The sequence below is a fragment of the Eublepharis macularius genome, chromosome 2 (assembly GCF_028583425.1).
Source record: "Eublepharis macularius isolate TG4126 chromosome 2, MPM_Emac_v1.0, whole genome shotgun sequence".
Taxonomy (NCBI): Eukaryota; Metazoa; Chordata; class Lepidosauria; order Squamata; family Eublepharidae; genus Eublepharis; species Eublepharis macularius.
In genome coordinates, this window is record NC_072791.1 from 69,259,389 (window position 1) to 69,278,010 (window position 18,622).

The 18,622-nt window shown below is 39.9% G+C and overlaps 2 protein-coding genes across 2 annotated transcripts in view; one reads left to right on the forward strand and one right to left on the reverse strand.

Moving 5' to 3' along the window:
- The window catches only part of CAPN3 (calpain 3), a 44,883-nt gene extending 40,989 nt beyond the window's left edge, over positions 1–3,894 (forward strand). Inside the window, exon 23 of the mRNA XM_054971127.1 lies at positions 282–3,894. Within this exon, the coding sequence (XP_054827102.1) occupies positions 282–308 (27 nt within the window). The 3' untranslated portion in view covers positions 309–3,894. The remainder of the gene's footprint in view (positions 1–281) is intronic.
- Positions 3,895–6,074: 2,180 nt separating this feature from the next.
- ZNF106 (zinc finger protein 106) overlaps positions 6,075–18,622 on the reverse strand; it is a 46,135-nt gene continuing 33,587 nt past the window's right edge. The window contains exons 14-22 of the mRNA XM_054970718.1: positions 18,302–18,436; positions 17,599–17,715; positions 15,502–15,693; positions 14,549–14,611; positions 14,202–14,321; positions 13,536–13,607; positions 12,229–12,300; positions 11,568–11,714; positions 6,075–9,838 (exon numbers count right to left, since the gene is read on the reverse strand). Coding sequence (XP_054826693.1) covers positions 9,782–9,838; positions 11,568–11,714; positions 12,229–12,300; positions 13,536–13,607; positions 14,202–14,321; positions 14,549–14,611; positions 15,502–15,693; positions 17,599–17,715; positions 18,302–18,436 — 975 coding nt within the window. The 3' untranslated portion in view covers positions 6,075–9,781. The remainder of the gene's footprint in view (positions 9,839–11,567; positions 11,715–12,228; positions 12,301–13,535; positions 13,608–14,201; positions 14,322–14,548; positions 14,612–15,501; positions 15,694–17,598; positions 17,716–18,301; positions 18,437–18,622) is intronic.

An 18,622-nucleotide genomic window follows, 5' to 3' on the forward strand; every position in this document is an offset into this window, starting at 1 on the left:
GTCCTCCAGCTCAAACAAATACACTTGAGGACCACTTCACCCACTCTAAATGCATATATTGGGGTGATTGTATGGAACTTAAGGGTGCCTTTTAAGACATCCACTCTCATGAATATGGGAACAAGAGCAAAGACAGGCAGCTGAGCCTGTTCCTTTGCATGTTTATTTGAAAATAAATCCCACTGGGATCTTTAGGACTCGTTTCCAGTTTAAAAGTTTGCATTTGTTTGGCATTTGGTAAAATGTTCTCTTTGTAATTTACTGTTTGTTTCTCCTTCCAGTGGCTACAGCTCACCATGTATGCGTAAATCCTCACCTGTTCCCCCCCCCCGCCCCCACCTCACAACTGCATGCTGATTTTGCCTGGCAGCCAACATTCATTTGCACAACTGGTACATCTGAAAGTTACACAGGAAGACAAGTGAGACTTGACAACTGTTTTAGACCCAAAGCATCATCTTTCTTTATCAGATGATTGTCAGCTGTCTGAAATTGATGTTCTTCCACATATTGGTAACTAATGTCAGCACTATGGCTTCTTACAAATGCCATTTATATGATGGGAAACGCTTATCAATCTAGTGCTCACTGGCCATTTCTCCTAACTGACTTTCTCATGCAAACATACCTACTGTTCTTAGCTTGAAAAGAGTTTTGCAGTGTGAGGGACAAAAGAGTCAGGAATATTGAACACAGAATTACTGGATAGCCATTCTAAATATGTGAAGTATTTTAAAATAAAAACAGTGCACTTGCATACAATGCCTTGAGCTGTTTGGGGTCTATTCATACACTCTCTTTCGTTCTCTGCATTAGACATGGGCACGAACAGCATTACAAATGGAAAAAACCAACGAACAGCCCGTTCGTCTGTTTGCGAACAGCCATTTGTGAGGCCCCATTCTAAACGAACAAGTGGTCGTTGCAAGCCTCCTTCGTTGCCTTCTTCAGCCATTCGTCAAGCCAGACAGTCTGGCACCTGCAATCAATTCCCTTGGCAACCGGAGGCAGGGACTGAACTCTGTCTGAACTCCTTCTGGCTTTCCTTCTGGCTTTAACCCTTCAAAGTACTTCTAGCAGAGAGTCCCATTTTTGCCACTCTGACGGGAAAATGACAGGGGAGACCTGTGTATTGTGCCTTTCCTGGGGTGCAATCTCTCTGAAACTTGGGGGGGGGGGGTCTTCAGAGGACAGTGAGGACTATGTCCCCTGCAAATTTGGTGGGTATTGGACATTGGGAAGGTCAAACTAGCTGCTGCAGACACTGCTGTTTTTGACAGGACAGGGCCCTTTAAACTATCAGCTGGCAGGCAGCAGGGGGGAATCTCTGGTTCTGGCCCCCACGAACAGCGAAAATGTTCGGGAACAGTTCATGTTCGTCCATGTTCATTGTTCGTGGATGGCAACGAATGATGAACAGGGTGTTCGGGGTTTTTTTCCTGTTCGTGCCCATGTCTACTCTGCATCCATCTCTAGGCTTTGGGGGTTTGCATTCCTATGGTCAAATATACACAAAACAGTACATTTGTTTGCAGCATGACCCAGGCTGTGTTTAGTATTTATAAGAATTTGCACTTCCTATGAATGAGCCATATCCATACACAAATTTGAATATGGGCTTTAATGCTACTGGATAAAAGATACAACTTGTGTGTGAAAGAAAACTAACTGGATTTGATCTTGGTAAAAAATATTTACCCCCTCCCAAAACTTAAATTTTGTCTAAGCAATTTAGGTCTTCAGTACACATATGGTGGGGGGGAAAGTACCAGGATCTATTGTGCTGCAAATACATGCATTTGGAAGCTTGAGGATCTCATGTCAGAAAATTTTGTGCGCATGCTGTGACTTTATTGTTGTACAGACTGTGACCAAAGCACTAGATGAAAATTCATTTCTCTAGATGTACTAGGCTGAAATTAATGTTCATAAAAATACTGTGATTTAATTTAAAAGTATTATTTGTTAGTGTCTAGTTCCCTTTCTATCTGTGAAGGCTTCTAGTTCTTAAGCAACCAGATGGATCAGATTGCCACAATGAGAAGCATTTTTAAGTGTTTCACCTCATACATATTTCTATGTTCTGAGCTACTATAACCTTTGACAGTCAACTTTTAAAGATTTTGAGCAACTAGATACTAGGAATTAGATGGTCTGTGGTAAAAGGAACAGAGAGAATAAGTAAACGTGGAGGTGATATTAACCTTGTAATGCACTGATTTATTTTAAATAATTAGATACCACTTTTCAGTTGCATACTTAAAGTGGTTTAAATTAATGTTGGTATCTAATATTCAATGCCCTTTAACACTGTTCAAATTGACATGGCTCATCTGGCCACCTGGATCCATGGCATGGTATCATCAAGTCTTGTAATGCGCCCCTCGTAAGTCTGTCCTGAAAGTCAACTTAGAGACTCCAAATATTGGCTCAAGTATTACTGAGAGCAAGTACATATTACTTCCATTCTGCTGTCACTTAATTGACTACCCATCAGTTTGGCTCAATTCAAGGTTTTGGCTATCACATACAAAGCCCTTCACAGCCTTGGTCCCTCATATCTATGTGACCACTTCTCTCCCTATGCTATGCCACAGCAGTTTTGCTCATCTGAACAGGGCTTCTGCAGATGCCACTAGGGGTGTGCGCTTCGGGTTTCCAATTTGGGTTTTTAACCCAAATCGGGCCTAATTTGGAAAGATTTGGGGTTTCCGAATCGTCTCCAACATTGCTGAGCAGATTCGGGAATCCCGAAGCAAAGCTTCCCGAAGCGATTTGTATCACTTCGGGAAGTTTCAGCTAAAAAGCAACACTTTTCTTGCTGCTTGCAAGCGGCAAGGAAAGTGTTGCTTTCAAAACGTCGGCTGCTTTACAGCTGATGGGAGGGGATTCCCCACTCCAGCTGAAAAAAAGCCTTTTAAATGCCAGACATTTAGAAGGCTTTTTCAGCTGATGAGAGGGGAATCCCCTCCCATCAGCTGTAAAGTGGGCTTTTAAAAGCAACACTCTTCTTGCGCTTTGCAAAGGGCAAGAAAAGTGCTTTGAACAGCACTTAAAGCATTTAACCACCCAAATCCCGAAGCGGTTATCCTGAATTGTTTTCCCACTTCTGGTAAACCCGAATATTTTTTGGGTGCACACCCCTAGATGCCACCCTGCAAATGAGAAAAATCACCAGCTACCCATACATGCGCATCCTCCCTCACCTTATGGAACAGCCTGCCTAAAGAGTTGCTGTAGCTTAGCGGTTCGGTTGTGTTTGCACTCTGCTGGTTTGAATCCCTCTACTGCCATGAGCTCTGCAGGCGGCCTTAGGTAAGCCACTCTTCTCAGCCCCATCTCTCTAGCTGTATTGTGGGGATGATAACAACACTGACTATGCTCACCGCTCTGAGTGAGCATTAATGTTTAAAAGAGCAGTATATAAGTAAACTGTTATTAGAATATAAGCACACTGCCAGGGAAGCTCCCACTCTGGCTTTCTGCAAACTGTGCAAAACCAAATTATTCAGGAGAGCTTTCTTACACAGCTAATAGGTATGTGCTGTAAGGAGATGGTTCAGAGAGAGAATGGTACAGCAATAGGGTCTGTATACTATACTACCATGTACCATCTGTTGCTGTAAGTATACTCCTACTGGATAGTTCCACATTTATTTAATATGTCATATCAATCTGCTTATTTTGTTTCAGCATTGTTTTTCAGTTCTGTATCAGATTTCTGATTGTCTTCAAACTTTTGCTATCCTTACGTTATTGTACTGTTTACTGAATGTCCCAGCTGTTGATTGTATTGACTTATTCTATGTAATCTGCCTTGAGTCTCAGTGAGAAAGGCAGACTATAAATAAACAAATAAAAATAGAGGAAAAGGAAAAGCAACAGGCAACAATATACCTAGCATCCTTATTTCAAAAGATCATGGTGAAAGATAAGGCTGGAGATCAGTCCATGAAGCCAACCTTTTATTCCTCGATTAAGGGGAGAGGGTAATTCCTTGCTATACTCTAATGGAACGGCCATTACAAAGTAACATAAAATATTTAGACTCATTGGGTGATAGCTGCAGGATATTGAGAGAGACCTGAATTTTGATAAATCGGTAAAACAGGATCCTAAAGCACTATTGCACAAAAGGCAAGAGAAACATCCTGAGAGCAGGGGAAAACTTTCTAGAAGCCAGGGAGAGAACACTGGGTATTCTCGGGCAGCCACCACTGCAAACACTAAAAAGCTTTGCCCAGGTAAATCAGATGGGAGCATATGAGCAGGACCATTCCCTACAGAGGCAAGAGAAATACTGGCCTTCCCCAGAAATACTGGGGAAGAAGCTGGACATGCCTTGTAATCAAGCCACAGCCAATTCTTTTTTTTCCTACCTAGACTGCTCGAGCAACAAGTAGGTAGAATAAGATGTTTTGCATATCCAAAAGCCAAATCTTGTGACATGAAGTTCATCAGATGAACTTAAAAGTAACAGAACTGCAACCATTCATTATTGCCAAGTCATTCCAGATGTTGTGTACATGCCAGAACCAAGTGCACAGGACCAAAAAGCCAGAAGCTATTTGTAAAGATCAATCTTCATCCCTTCTGTGTGGCATAAGTTACACATTTTTGAATTCCATTATCCTGGTAGGATAATTTTTTGTGTCCAAGAAATTATAATTATAAGCACTTGGAAATTTCTTGATAAGGCTTTCCCTGTTAATTTAAATGGCGGTAGCAGGTATATTTATAGTATACACGTCTGCAACTGCCACTGAAGTAACAGGGAAGACCTTGTACACAAGTTCTTTGTGTATACATCCTATTGCGCTTTTTTCACCTACTAAAATAAATTGATTCTTAGGAATCTGTCAACTCTACAGGCAAAGGATTTTTACTCAGAACAAAATTAGGCAGGTGGAGGGGGGAGATAGATAAAATGATATAAAAGTACTATAGTCCATGTACATCAGAAGTTCTAAAATGTTTTATGTCTTTTCCCCCATGTGCTGATTGATAACATTTCTATTTAATTGCCCAAATACTTTTCTGACATTAACTCAAGATTCTGAAAGGGTTAAATCTTCAAAACACTGTTATGTTATAAATCTTCACCATTTGGGAGGCAACTTATATGTAGCCTCAATTTCAAGACAGCCAAAATATGCATGCGGGGGGGGGGGGGAGAATCACCAAATAGATTATAATATTTAAACATGTATACTCTTGCTCACATGGAAGCTCCACATTACAGCAGATAAGAACATAACCATGAAGCTGCAAAGGCTTAAAGGGCACCTGAATTTTCTTAGGAAGGAGGAGAGATGTTCACTAATTCCCCTTCCTGCCATAGCCCACTAAGCCCCCAGAAATTTTGTTCCTAGGAGTCAGCAGATCTTCAGGAATAGCATGGCATAGGGGTGAATTGCCATGCTTCTTTGCCCTAAAGCCTTCAGAATGTGTGGTTGGATACAGGCCATAAACTTACCATTAGAGATGGGCACAAACTGGAAAAAACCGCAAACCGTGCGGTTCGTTGCATTTCACAAACAACAACCCACAAACTTTCACGAACCTGCCCCGGTTTGCGAACCAGTTCGTTTGGTTTGTGAAAACATCACATTCAGGTCAGCAAATTGTCACTTCTGGGTCAGCAGAAGGTCACTTGCAGGCCAGGAGAAGGTCTGCAGGAAGTCCATCCCCTGTTGCCTAGGAAACTGACTGATCAGCATCGGGATGTCTGCAGTGACGAACCAAACAAACCAGCCTAAAGTTTGTGCCGGTTCGTCAGAAATGGGCTCTGACAAACCGCCAGTTCACAAACCATGAATCGGCGTGGTTCGCCACGAACTTTGGTTCGTATTTCAGTTCATGCCCATCTCTACTTACCATGCTTAAAACCTCATGAAATTTGAAGTATATGCAAGACAGAAACACTATTAAACCAAGTGTTGAATAATTATTTTGTGCTCCATTGCCACCTAATCAACTGAAACGCTTTTAAATACTATGAGTAATAAGAAAAACCACACCAGATACCTTTTAGTATAAAGTAACTTTATTTTCATGGTTTTTGTTTTGTTTGATGAAGTTCACAGCTTTGTAGTAAAAGGAAAGGAAAGACCAAATCATTTTGTCCACAAGTCACATCTTTACTTGTGTGAAAAGTCACATAGGTTTCATCCCACTAAAATTAAACAAGTTGGGGAAAATTGCCAGTAAAATTATAGACTATATTTCCTAAATTATTTATGCTTAGTTTGATCTAGCATTTTTCATTATTATTTTTCTCAACACCCATCTGCTCCTGCCTAAAAGCTTATAATTTGAAAAGGTCTGGCTGAGTTCAAACCATGGTACTGTGAGAAGGGGAAAAATAAGAAGCTGATACTTTTGCTTGCTTGTATGTGACACAGAAAGTCTTCCTGCTACAACCCTGGAGGCCTAGGGAATCCAGAGCACGCTACTGGTTAAAAATGTCAATATGAAATTTCAGGTTGATGTTTAAGGATGCAATCAGAGCTGTTATTCTGAGAATTTTGCCACTTCCTTCAATGGGATGTAGATTATACATCTGATGTTTAAAACTCAACATTTTAGAAGTCTGTCCTTCATGCCCAAATATTTACTACAAGGGCCAAACAGAAGCTTGGGTAGTCACTGAAATGTTGTTGGATTTATTGGTAAAAACATGGTAACAGACAAGCAGTCCCCCAGATGCTAATGCACAAACCATTTCCTCACAGCACAGTTACAACACAGAATACTTGTTCACTAAATAGAGTAAAAGGTATAAAAGCCTCTTCTATTGTGTTGGCATGCAGTCCAAATTTACTTTATACACACCCCATAACAGTTTATTCAGTCATTAAGCCAACACATATAAGTTAACACACTCCTCACACAATCCAAAACACAATCCACAATTCCCTCTAGTCACGTCATTTCCTTCTCTCTTTCCAAGACAAAAAAAGTTATCAATATCTTGACGATTTTATACTAAAAACTTCCTTCAACGTATTTGTGGAAAGATGCCAGAAACCTGCCATGAGCGTGACAGACAATCTTGAAAAATCCACTCCACATAATTTTATCCTTTATGTCTCCATGGTTTCCAGCAAATTCTAGAGGAACAGGCTCATATTTCCTGGTAAAGAGGTAGAAGCATAGAAAGCAGAGCCTCAAACAAACAAACAAAAATCCCCAAACATCCCTGAAGTAAAAGAGAAGAACATTTCTAAGAACTGAAAGAGGAAACTATGTGGCTCCAGTGATATCTTAATGCAACAGACTGAGGCAATGAGACTGTCCAACTTTGTCAGAGGTATTGCAAATTTATCAACATGCATCAGGATCAGATTTTAGAGCAGTTCTCATGAACTTTTCAAATAAAGGCCAACGTATGGAAACTAACCTTTGACAATACACACACTATATTATTGGCTGGTAATATAGTGAAGACAAAGGGTTAAGGCATCCCAAAACGGATTAAAGGAAAATCTGTCTTCACGTCCATCTTAAACATGCACACGCACACCCTCACACCCCTATTAATGAGGCCAGGAACACTAAACAATGCAAGAACTTTATCACTTGCACCAATGGAAGTAATGAAAAAGGATGCTTTTTTTTAAAAAAAAGTCACAAGCAAAGTCACCATCTTCTTCCGATAAAGAATCCTACAAAGAAGATACTGGAAGAGGATGTAAAATCAAAATTCATTCATTTACTAATCCTCAAGACTAGTACAAACACAGCACTCCACATACTTTCAATACAACACTCTGCATTCAGCTAAGGAGGATCTAATGGCAATCTATCTTGTGTTCTCACACCTATTACATGTCCCTTTTTCTACAGTTCAAATACTCTATAGTTTCTTGATAAAACTCTGATAACTTTCCCAAGTTTCTCCCTTTAGCTTTTCTCACTGTGAAAAAGGCTGCCCCCCTCCAAAAAAATCTGCAAGAAATACGTGATGATGAAAATGCTGAAAACAACCCAATAGCCCTTGCCTAGAAGACAGCTGGCTAAAGGAGAAGAGAAAGTGTCTGGTGCAGGTTGCTGCTTCTCTTTGGAAAGGTATTTTCAATTCATTACAATTCATTGAGCCGTATCAATGAATTGTAAGCAAAATATCTTCAGTTCACTCAGGGAATGACCACCTGGGGGGACTATGGATCCTGTCCAAGGTAACAGACACATGATAATGCATAAAGAACGTTCTCTTTCTCCAGAAAAACTTAAGAGGCTGCTTAGAAGACAGGTTTATCCACAGAAAAGGAGGGCAATATTTTCTTCAGTAGCTTTGGAGAGGAAAGGTTCAAATATACAGCAAGGATACTAGAATATGACCCTTCAGTTCCCCTAGTTCTGGTAAGTTGTCAAGAAAAAAAGTTACTGGACCTGTTTTGGTTCTTATCCTCAGCTGCAAAGAACACTTCCCTTCCCTTGGAGCTTAATCTTTAAAAACAAAGAAAAAAGATAATATTCATTGGCCCTTTAGAACATTGTTATCTGAAGAAGAAAAAAAGACCTCAAAACTTACACAGCCATTCTTTTCTGGTTCTGTTACTGGTATATCTTTTTTTGGCTTATTACAGAGGACAACTAAGATTGAAAATTATGAGAACACTGACTACAACTGCAAAGAACAAACCATTTGGAAAAACAAAAAAGTAGGAACTGCTGGAATGCCACTCGGATGAACATTTCTCCCTTGTGACTGCAACCATCATCTTCAGCCAACTCTAAATGCATGCACACACAAACAAACAAACAGGTTTTCAGCTTCTGCTTGGGCTCTTTAGACTTCAAAATCATGTTTCAAATCCAACAACCCCTCTCTATTATATGGGATCTTCCAACTACTAAACCAGACCAAAATGGAAACAATAGCTGTTTAAAAGTCACTGCCCAAACATGGTTTCAAGTCCCAAGTGTCAGCTGGACAGGAAAAGAAAATGTTCAATAAAGATGCCAGTCATAACTTAAAAAAATATGCTCAGAATGTATTGTCATTATTGTGAAAAGACAGCATCAAAATATACAGACAACAAAAACCGAGATCATTGTCTGCACTGGTCTTTATACCAATTAAAAATAAAAACTCCAGAAACTGCTGTAGAAACCCAGTAATATGGCTGTTTGGGTGATGCAGTATCTATAAATCCATCGCCACAAGCCTCTTTGGGGGACAAAAAAAAAATACAGAAAGTAACTACAGCAGTGAACTGTTCAGACTTAGCATTTAGGACTGAAAGTAAGTACGTCATTTACTTTTTAATGGTGGGGGATAACTCATCTTGAAGTACAAATATGTGACGGAAAGAAACAGAGCAATCAGTGCTTATGTGATATTTCTGGTAGTTTTTTTTTTTTAAATTATTGAAACAGTCTAAATCCAAAAGTATAATATACCTGTGAGATCCTTGGTACAAGATAAAAACTGATGAATGCAGAAGAGGCTTTAAGCACCAGCCAGAGTACTAGGCTCTGAATCTTAGATATATACCATCTACTTCTTTCAGAGCATAGATTTAAAAAGAAAGGAGTTTGTTTCTGCTGATGAATAAAAAACGTTAAACATCTGTGATTGGTCTGAATCTGTCCATCATTCCTTTCTCTACAGAGCTGCATGCAAAATGCTGTCTCTGCAGCGAAAAAAAAAGAAAAAAAAAGAAAAAGCCTTATTCCTCTTTGTATTCCAAGTAAGAACATGGGAGGAAGAGGGGCAAGACATGGAATTTCCAGTATAGAAAATTTACTTCCCAATGTGGGAGGCATAAACACTTCACGAGTCAATCTTGCTATCATCTTCTGCATGTTTCTCAATATGTCCTACAGCATCCTGAGCAGAGAGAGAGAAAAAAACTTTTTTTTACCAAACTAAAGATTGAAGCACACTAGCATCTAAAATTTCATACCAGTATTTGACATTCATGTTTTTGTATTTGAGGCCACATTTTGTTGCTTATACTATACATCAGAGCAAACAGCTTCATCTTAGAAACAAATGGGATTCCTAACCCTCTTTTTCTATGTAAGCTCATCCTTCTTATCAACCATTATGATTCCACCACCTATTTGTTTAGTCTCCATTGACCATATCAAATAGCTTTGAGGGACCTGAATCAAAGAAATGAGGCTGAAGGAGTGCTATGTGCCTCCCCTTTCCTTTTCCACAAGGCTTTTCTTTCTTGGAGTTTCTCTGTAGTCATAAGCTGGTAGTAACAGAGGACTAGAGTACACATGTTCTAGATATCTACATTAGGCATCTACTATGTCCTAATGGCAAATTTTGTAGTATAACAACAACAAAAAGAACAACATTTGATTTACAGACCGCCCTTCAGGGCAACTTAATGCCCACTCAGAGTGGTTTACAAAGTATGTTATTATTATCCCCACAACAATCACCCTGTGAGGTGGGTGGGGCTGAGAGAGCTCTAGAAGAGCTCTAGAAGGTTACCCAGCGGGCTTCAGGTGGAGGAGTGGGGAATCAAACCCGGTTCTCCAGATTAGAGTCCCACGCTCTTAACCATTACACCAAACTGGCACTATTGTACCTTCCCAAGACAGAAAAAAAATACTTTAGAAAGTCTATATGGATCTTTATGGGAGTCAGGGGAGGAGTTCTGATGGTTTATTCTCCCATCTCCTTGCAGTTCCACAAGTTTAATTTTTTACAAAACAATGAATAAACTAGGTATTCAAGGAGACTTAAAAAAAAACCTAAAGAAACAATCTGAATTTTGTTGACAGGTCAAAAGATTTTTATACACCAGTGAAGACAAAAAATATGAGGTAGCAGTACTAAGATATACACTCCAGTGGTACTTGTATCATCTAGATTTTTGAAACTATTTTTAACCCTAAAAAAGAAGGGAGACCTTGGCTAATAGCCAACAAGAATTCTGTACTTCTTCAAAGCCTCCAGCTCACTTTACCTACGCTGGCCTTAGTTGCTTTCATTTTGCTCTATAGGACGGGGTCCACAGAATGATGAATCGTTTCTATAGCAGCCCAATACCCTTGGGAAACTGCACCTGAGGATGAGGGGACCCTCAAGAACAGTGCTGGATTCAGTGCAAGGCTGCAACCAGGACTTGGCAGAATTTGTTCTCTCCTGTCTTGCTCAAGTGGCCACAACAGAGATTGGGGGTGGGGTGTTATTTCTGCTGATTCCCCCTTTTCAGGGGTCACAGTGGGAACAGAAGGCAGCAGAACTCCCACCTTCCAACTAGCTCTGTACCTGGTCTATAAAATCCCACCCTGTAACTTCACAACAATGTGAGGGGTTTTTTTGTTTTTAAAGATGAGTTCTTCCACATATTTATTACTTTTGCACAGGATTTCTAAGTTTTTGCCAGTACCTTGCTGCTTAATATTTAAAAGGATTTATATGAACATTCTTTAAACAGCTGTATGAACTTCTTAATGATGATTTTTTTCATAAATAGGGTATGTGATGGACTTTTTATAATATATAAAATATATTTATCACTTTAACAGCTAGTATGAGCTGCACCTCACAAATGTTCTCTCTCCACTTTTTATCTAGTTTCTTTACTACATACCTGCTTGGAACTTTTCCGGGAGGAAAAGAAAACATCACAGTTCTTCCAGCGACATTTTAGTGTTTGAAAGTTTGGGTTTGTGTGGTCATTTAACAAATGCTGTTTCAGGTGGTCCACAACTCCAAATATCAGCGAACATCCATGCCACTGATGAGAAAGAATTAAGACAGATGTTATCAAGGAAGCACGACAACAGCTTAAAAGCTCATATGTTTTGTTCTTTTCACTTTACTGTTAAACTAGCAGTTATTTTTATATATAGGAATAAAACTGATGAAGCAATGGTGATATTGGAGAAAACACCAGAAGGAGAAGGTTTTGGTCTCTGTGTCCCTGGTGTAGGCCTTTCAGAGTCAAAGCACTGCCTCCCATTAACCTTACTGCTAGAGCACACATTGTAATTGCTATAGGAATACAGCCCAAAATAGTATCGTCACAGGTTCTCTCCCCTCTAGCTGTTATGTTCCTGGCAGCCACAGAGGACACTTCCCATTTATGGTGTCAGCCACTGCAAGTGTTGCAAAACACAGACTATCTCCCAGTGAGGGTTCCCATTTTTAGTGGCATCTGAGAGTTGAATATAACATGTCTTATTCTTTGTTCTACAGGCACTTTAAGCATTTGAGAGTTGAATATAACATGTCACTGTTGTGTTCTTTACCCAGCAACGATAATTCTGCATCAGGTTAAGTCGCACAGCTTGGATACTGCCATCATAACAGCCAGTGTAGATCTGAAAAGGGGAGAAAATGCATTGGAAAAATCACAAAATAAAAGCCATCAATTAAAGATGCTAAATTTAGAATTACAGCAGTGTAAATCCCCCCCCCCACATAAGCATATGACTAAATTGTCACACTATTTATTTATTTATAGTCTGCCTTTCTCACTGAGACTCAAGGCAGATTACACAGTATAGGTCAATACGATCAACAGCTGGGACATTCAATAAACAAAAAAATACAGTACAGTTTGAAAACAAGCAGAAATCCAATACAGCGCTGAAAACAATGTGGAACTAGGATCCATGAGCCGCCACAGGTGAACCATTTTAACAGGTCCTCTCTTTTTGTAGGGTGTTGAGGCCATCTTCACCTCGCCCTTATCTTCAATAGATAATGATCAGACCATGGTTCAAGCTGAACCTCCAGTTCCAAAATTAGATCTCCTCTCAAAGGTTCAGTGCCAGTCACTACTTGAGAGAGACTCAGGGCAACCAAAGAAGCTATAAAATTCTGGACTGGCCAAGACAAGAGCATTCACTATGAATGCTGAAGTCTCCCAGAGCAATTGCTTTAGGTATCTCCAGTACCACATCTGCGAACACCTCTGGCAACTCAGGAAGGTGCTTACTGGGGGACCAGGCAGCTAGTAAACGAGCAGACAACCTAATCCATCCTTGTTTCCCAATGTAAGGAGCAGAAATTAAAGTACTCACAAATTAGAGAGAGCAAGATTTCAGGTTCCCCAGAACTCTTCAGACTAGACTTTTGGTACAGTAATAAAAAGCGGAGGAGATAGGAGGAAAACAGATTTTCAAAGCCTGATAGAAAAGTCCCAAATATGTAGCTGAAAGCCTTCTTGAAAGGAAGACTTGTCCCCATTTCAATATGACTATAAAATAAAGACTTTGGTTTTTTTGTCATCTGTCATGTCTCCATCCTCACTTCCTTGTTATGAACATCTAGTCTGATGAAGACTGGATGTAGGGAACCTGATGCAGAGAACGTGAAAGCTTGCTCGCTGCGGCTTATGCAGAGTGAGTTGAAAAGCATCGCTCCTTTGAAGCAGGCAGTAGCACAGTGGGTGGGGAATGAGAGAGAAGCTCCTCCTACTGGAAGGAACCAAGCATGAAATCATCTGCATAGCCCTGAGTACAAAATATGTGGAAGAAGTAAGCCACTCCTGGATTACCACTACTACTGAAAGTAAATCACTACTATTAAGGATAAGGGAAAAAATGGTTACCATGCTCTTGTGAATGGTCATGCACATAATCATATCCGAGTGTCCTCCGTAGACTTGTAAACGATCGTGAGACTTGGGAGAAGAAAATGAAAAATATCAGACACTTCACAAGCTGAAGTTTGCTTTATTAATTGAAAAAAAGTTTACACAACTGAGAAGCATGGGCCTAATAAGATACCCGTCTTGCCATACTTTACAATTCTACTTTTCTCATTCTGTAAAATCTTGAATACCTTCAAGCCACACAAGGCTGAAGTGGGTGTGCTACAAAGAAAGCTTTTGAACAATGAAAGATGAACTACACTGATAACCCCACAAGTTGCAGTGCTCAGCAAACCAACTAGTAAAACAAACATGCAGCTGCTGTACAACAGTGCAGCAGGGTTGCTCCAGATGACAAGAACAAGCTACAGCAGTTTTGGGGCAACAAAAACAGAGTGCTCAGGCCTCCCTAACTCCTGCAGGGTTTCATAATTGTTCCAACTCAGCTTAGAGCAAAAAGAAAATGTTCCAAATTACATCTCACTGAATACATGGAAGTTCAAAGCAAACAAACTAAAGAACCCCTGTTTTCAGGAAAAAGAGAAGCTACAGAACACAGAATGCCTCTTTTTTAACAGCGTGTTATCAGAAGCAACACGTTAGAGTCAATATCTGTGCTTTTACCTGCAGCTCATAAACACGAACAAATTTATCCAAGCAGGCTGTTACCATCACTTTTCCCAGGATGTTCACAACTGTCACTGCATGGTTGTGTCCTTTGTAGATCCGTACCAGCTCCCCTGTCTGTAACAGAAAATACTATCATTACAACATATAAGGATACCCAAATATGAGCTTGCACATTTCTTACATTAAACATTCTTGAAGGAACAACAGAAGTTCAGTGGCATTCAAATTACTTTAGAGCTTCCTCTCAGTAAAGCAGGCACTACAAAAAGCCAGTTAACATTCAACCTCCAGCTATCATAGCAACCATATTTTCTCAGTTTTTTATTATATGAGCAACTCACATGTATGTTGTGGGCATGGACAGATTGGTCACTGGAACCACTGAACACCAGGTCATTCACAACCTTTTAAGAGAGACAACCAAATAGTCTGATTACCAAGGATATTTCAAACACTGTCCCTCTTCTACCTCCTCTGTCTTGCACATTTTATGCCTACTATGACAGCACAATGAAGTACAAATGGAAATAGACAAATGGTTCCCAACCTTTTTGGTATGGTGACCCACTAGCCAAAATGTAATTGGTATATGACCCACTTTAAAAAAATATAACACATGTACAAATCAATCAAACCAAAAAACCTGGGAACCCACTTTTGCAGGCTTTGCGACCCACCTTAGGGCTGGGACCCACAGGTTGGGAAACGCTGAAATAGACAAGTCCATCAATGACTATTTGCTATGACAGCTATGTTCAGCTATGTTCGCCTCTGTATCTATGGTTGTGGGCCTTTCAGGACACCTGATTGGCCATTGTGGGGGAAACAATCCTGAACTAGATAGACTCTTGGTCTTTTGTACTTTACACAAGAGTCTTAGAGTAAGGTATGCTAGTCACCTAAAAAGATCTAGCTGGTTCCAGCTTGCAGTAAACAAATGTTTTCTAAAGTTCTATTGAAAGAGATATTCAGTCTGGGCGTTCAGGAAAAAGCACTCTGTATGCTCACAGAACTTTCCTCTCCTTGAGTGGCATCATATATTGTCCTGAAAAAATGGGATTTGATAAGATGTGAAAGGGAACAGCAGAGGGTCACTTAGGGACCCCTGTGGAGAAAGAAGAATAAAAAAAGCCTCTCTTCACGGAAATATGGAATACATTATTGCAATCCTGAACAAAGTCACATAAATTGCACCACTATTTAGTTGGTAATTGATACATTTTTCAGTTTTCAGAGATAGGAAAACTGCTTAAGGAAACCTATCCTTAAAAGGCATTGTTTTCTAATTACTTACCTTCATACAGAGGACTGTTTTGCTATGACCTTCAAGGGTTCGAAGCAGCAGTCCATTTCGAGCATCTCGCACACTGATCGTACAATCATAAGATCCCACAATCAGCAATCTGCGTGCTCCTTCCTGGGCTGTAGCTAGACAGCTGATTGCTCTGGGGCCATGGCACTCAAAGGTATCGCCTTGTTTGTTGTTCTGAGGGAACACAATTTTAACCATTACTGCCAATATTTCCTTTTAAAAGCCATATTCTATTAAGAATTCTTTTGTTAGAAAGCATGTAACAATAGTATGCTATTCAACTTTCCATTTCAGATTATTCAAGTGAAAGGCAGCACCATCCTCTATAACCCAATTCAATTTTCTAAGCAGGCATTTATTTAGAAAATTTAAATGCCACCTCCCCAGAAACTTGCTCAAGGCATCTCACATAATAAATCTGGCATGGAGTGAATTCATTTATCCCTCCCGTTTATAACTTGTTATATCCCAGAAATTTTGAGGACCTCACACAGTATGTCAATTCTTACATTAAAAAAAAATTGCAAACAAATTATTCTAAATATTCCATTAACTGTGCCACAGCAGCTATTGTCCTTTGTCAGCTTATGGTATTTCTGTGCATAAAGATGCAAAACTGACTGCCTGGTACCCAGATTATTCTGTCCTTTGCTTTTCAAGCCATAAAAGCAGTGGCGCAAGATGCGCTGGAAATGCTGGTTGCCCTTTTCAGGTTACTATGCAAGTTTTTAAAGTATTAAGCTATAAGTTTCAAGAGAGACCCATCATTAGATCTCCTGACTTTCTGTGTTAAAAGCAGGAGCTAGGAGGAAGGGAAAGAGGGAGAGCTTAACTACCACAGCACTGCTCCTGACAGAAAAACTGCCCTACTTTAGCTGCTATTAGCCTTGGCAAGGGGGGTGGGGGAGATCCTGGGGGCACGGCAGTTTTCCCCATGAAATGACACTAGGGGGTGGATTATACCCTATTCTCGCCCAATCCAAATCAAGATCCCTATGGCTACATTTTAACATTAAAAAACAGTTCTTATTTAATATGTATTTCAACTCTGAGCAAGATGACAAAATACAGGCTTTTTAAAGAAGTGGGACTGAAAATAGCATTTAAATCTCTGTCACAGCACTCAAATTTTCTAACATAAACTGATGTCTCTCATATACTGGGCATCCTTGAGACTGTTCAAAACCATCTCAGGAAACTCTTGCAAATACAACCAAGATGCCACCTTCTTGACTCCTATGATGTGGACATGTCCAGTAATTTCTCTATTTTGAACAAAGGTAGGTTTCAAAATATACTAGTAACAAAAAGCTATTTTGTTCACAGACATATCATAAACCAGTCTCCCTTGTCCAGCAGAAATGGATTCTGCATACCACATGTTTGGCTAAGCACTAGGTGGTGCAATTTTTCTACTATTGGAGACAAAGGTCCATGCCAAGTTCCAGCCTACATGGGCAGATATGTGGGCTATCTGTTTTGTTGAGCAGAAGATGCCCAACAGATAAGACAAAGCCAACCCCTTATCCCCAAGTACTGGATAACCCAATAATTCATTTTCAATCTATTTTGTTTCTGTATTGAATTGCCTGTGTAAAATAGCCTTGATGAAAACAAAGTTGCTTTAAATATTTCTTTATAAGCAGGACAACAATGAGATAACCTATATAATTATCTTTCAGAATAAGTTTTTTTCCCCCTCTAAAAAGACTGTCCCAAATCAACTTACAACATGAGAATAAACAATAAGGAAAAGGTTTTTAGACAATAACCTAGGAAGTAATTCCTTAGGAGATCTAAGCTGTGGCTGGCTGCATTGGGCAAATTTGTTACCTGCATAGTGGCCGTCCCTTTACTATGTACTATTACATATGATAACTGCACCAGTTGCTTCTAGTATTAAGACAGAATCTGCATCTTGTCCCTTTCCTAATCACAGAAGTGGATCCTGCAATGCACTGAGTCCACATTTCAAACATGAGATGAGGCTACTCACACAAGCAGATATTTATGAGAGTTAGCCCACTGTGGCAGTGTTAGTATCCCTGGCTCTGTGGAATACACATCTCTCCTACTGACCTTTATATTGAAAGTGACCACACTGCCATTTGCAAGTCCTGCGTAAAGGATTTTCCATCTGCTGTGTAGACAGAGTATACGGTCATCTAACTTAAACTGATCGATACGTTCTCTAGTCTGGAAAGAGGAAATAAATACCATACAATTAAAAGCATTGTTCACCATGTAGATATGTGATCCTAAATAAAATACCTAAAAGCTAGTTTTGTTTACAAGAGAATCTTCAAGCTTGGAAAAGTCAGACTGTGATATCAATGCAATGAAAGCGCTAAGAATGTACAACTATCTCACCTTCCCCTCCCTTTGCAGGTCAATCCTGCCCACCCCACACCCCTTGTGCTGCTCCTGGAACAGCATTTCAGGGGTGTGTTTGCTACAGTGGGAGGAAGTGAGAAAGTCATGCTCCACAGATGGAAATCCTTCCGAGGAACGCCTTTGATGGATCCAGCCCAGACTCTTTTGCCTATATAAGATACAGCAACAGCTCTTCTCTGCAACAGCAGCTATACCCTTCAAGGAATATCATATGATGTCCAAATAGGAGCAATAAAACTACACTGTCGTCTTGGGCAAATAAAGCAATCCTGCCTGTATGTTAGTTGCATCATGTGGGAAAAAGAGAAGTATCTCAAAAAGCACACGCACACATAGTTGTTTATGAAATTTCACATCCTCATACGGGCACTGCTATGTTTATAATTACCTTGATGTTGTAACAATTTATACTGTGGTCACTGGAGCCAGAATAGAGAGCTGCATTTTTCCCATTAGTCTGAGTAACCAGGAGGCAGTTCACTTTTGAAGTGTGTGCTTCAAATACACCAACACATTTCCTGTTCTGGGTGGAGGAAGGCATTAACAAGATTAACTTACACTCATCTCAAATTGAGGTACCACCCAAGCACTGCAACTTCCAAATCAACCACTTACTTCCTTCTTATCTGCATTTATTTTAAACCACAAAATCTGTTAAGGGCACCCATTTTGGTGCTCTCAAGTTACCTGTTTGTATCTTTAAAAAATA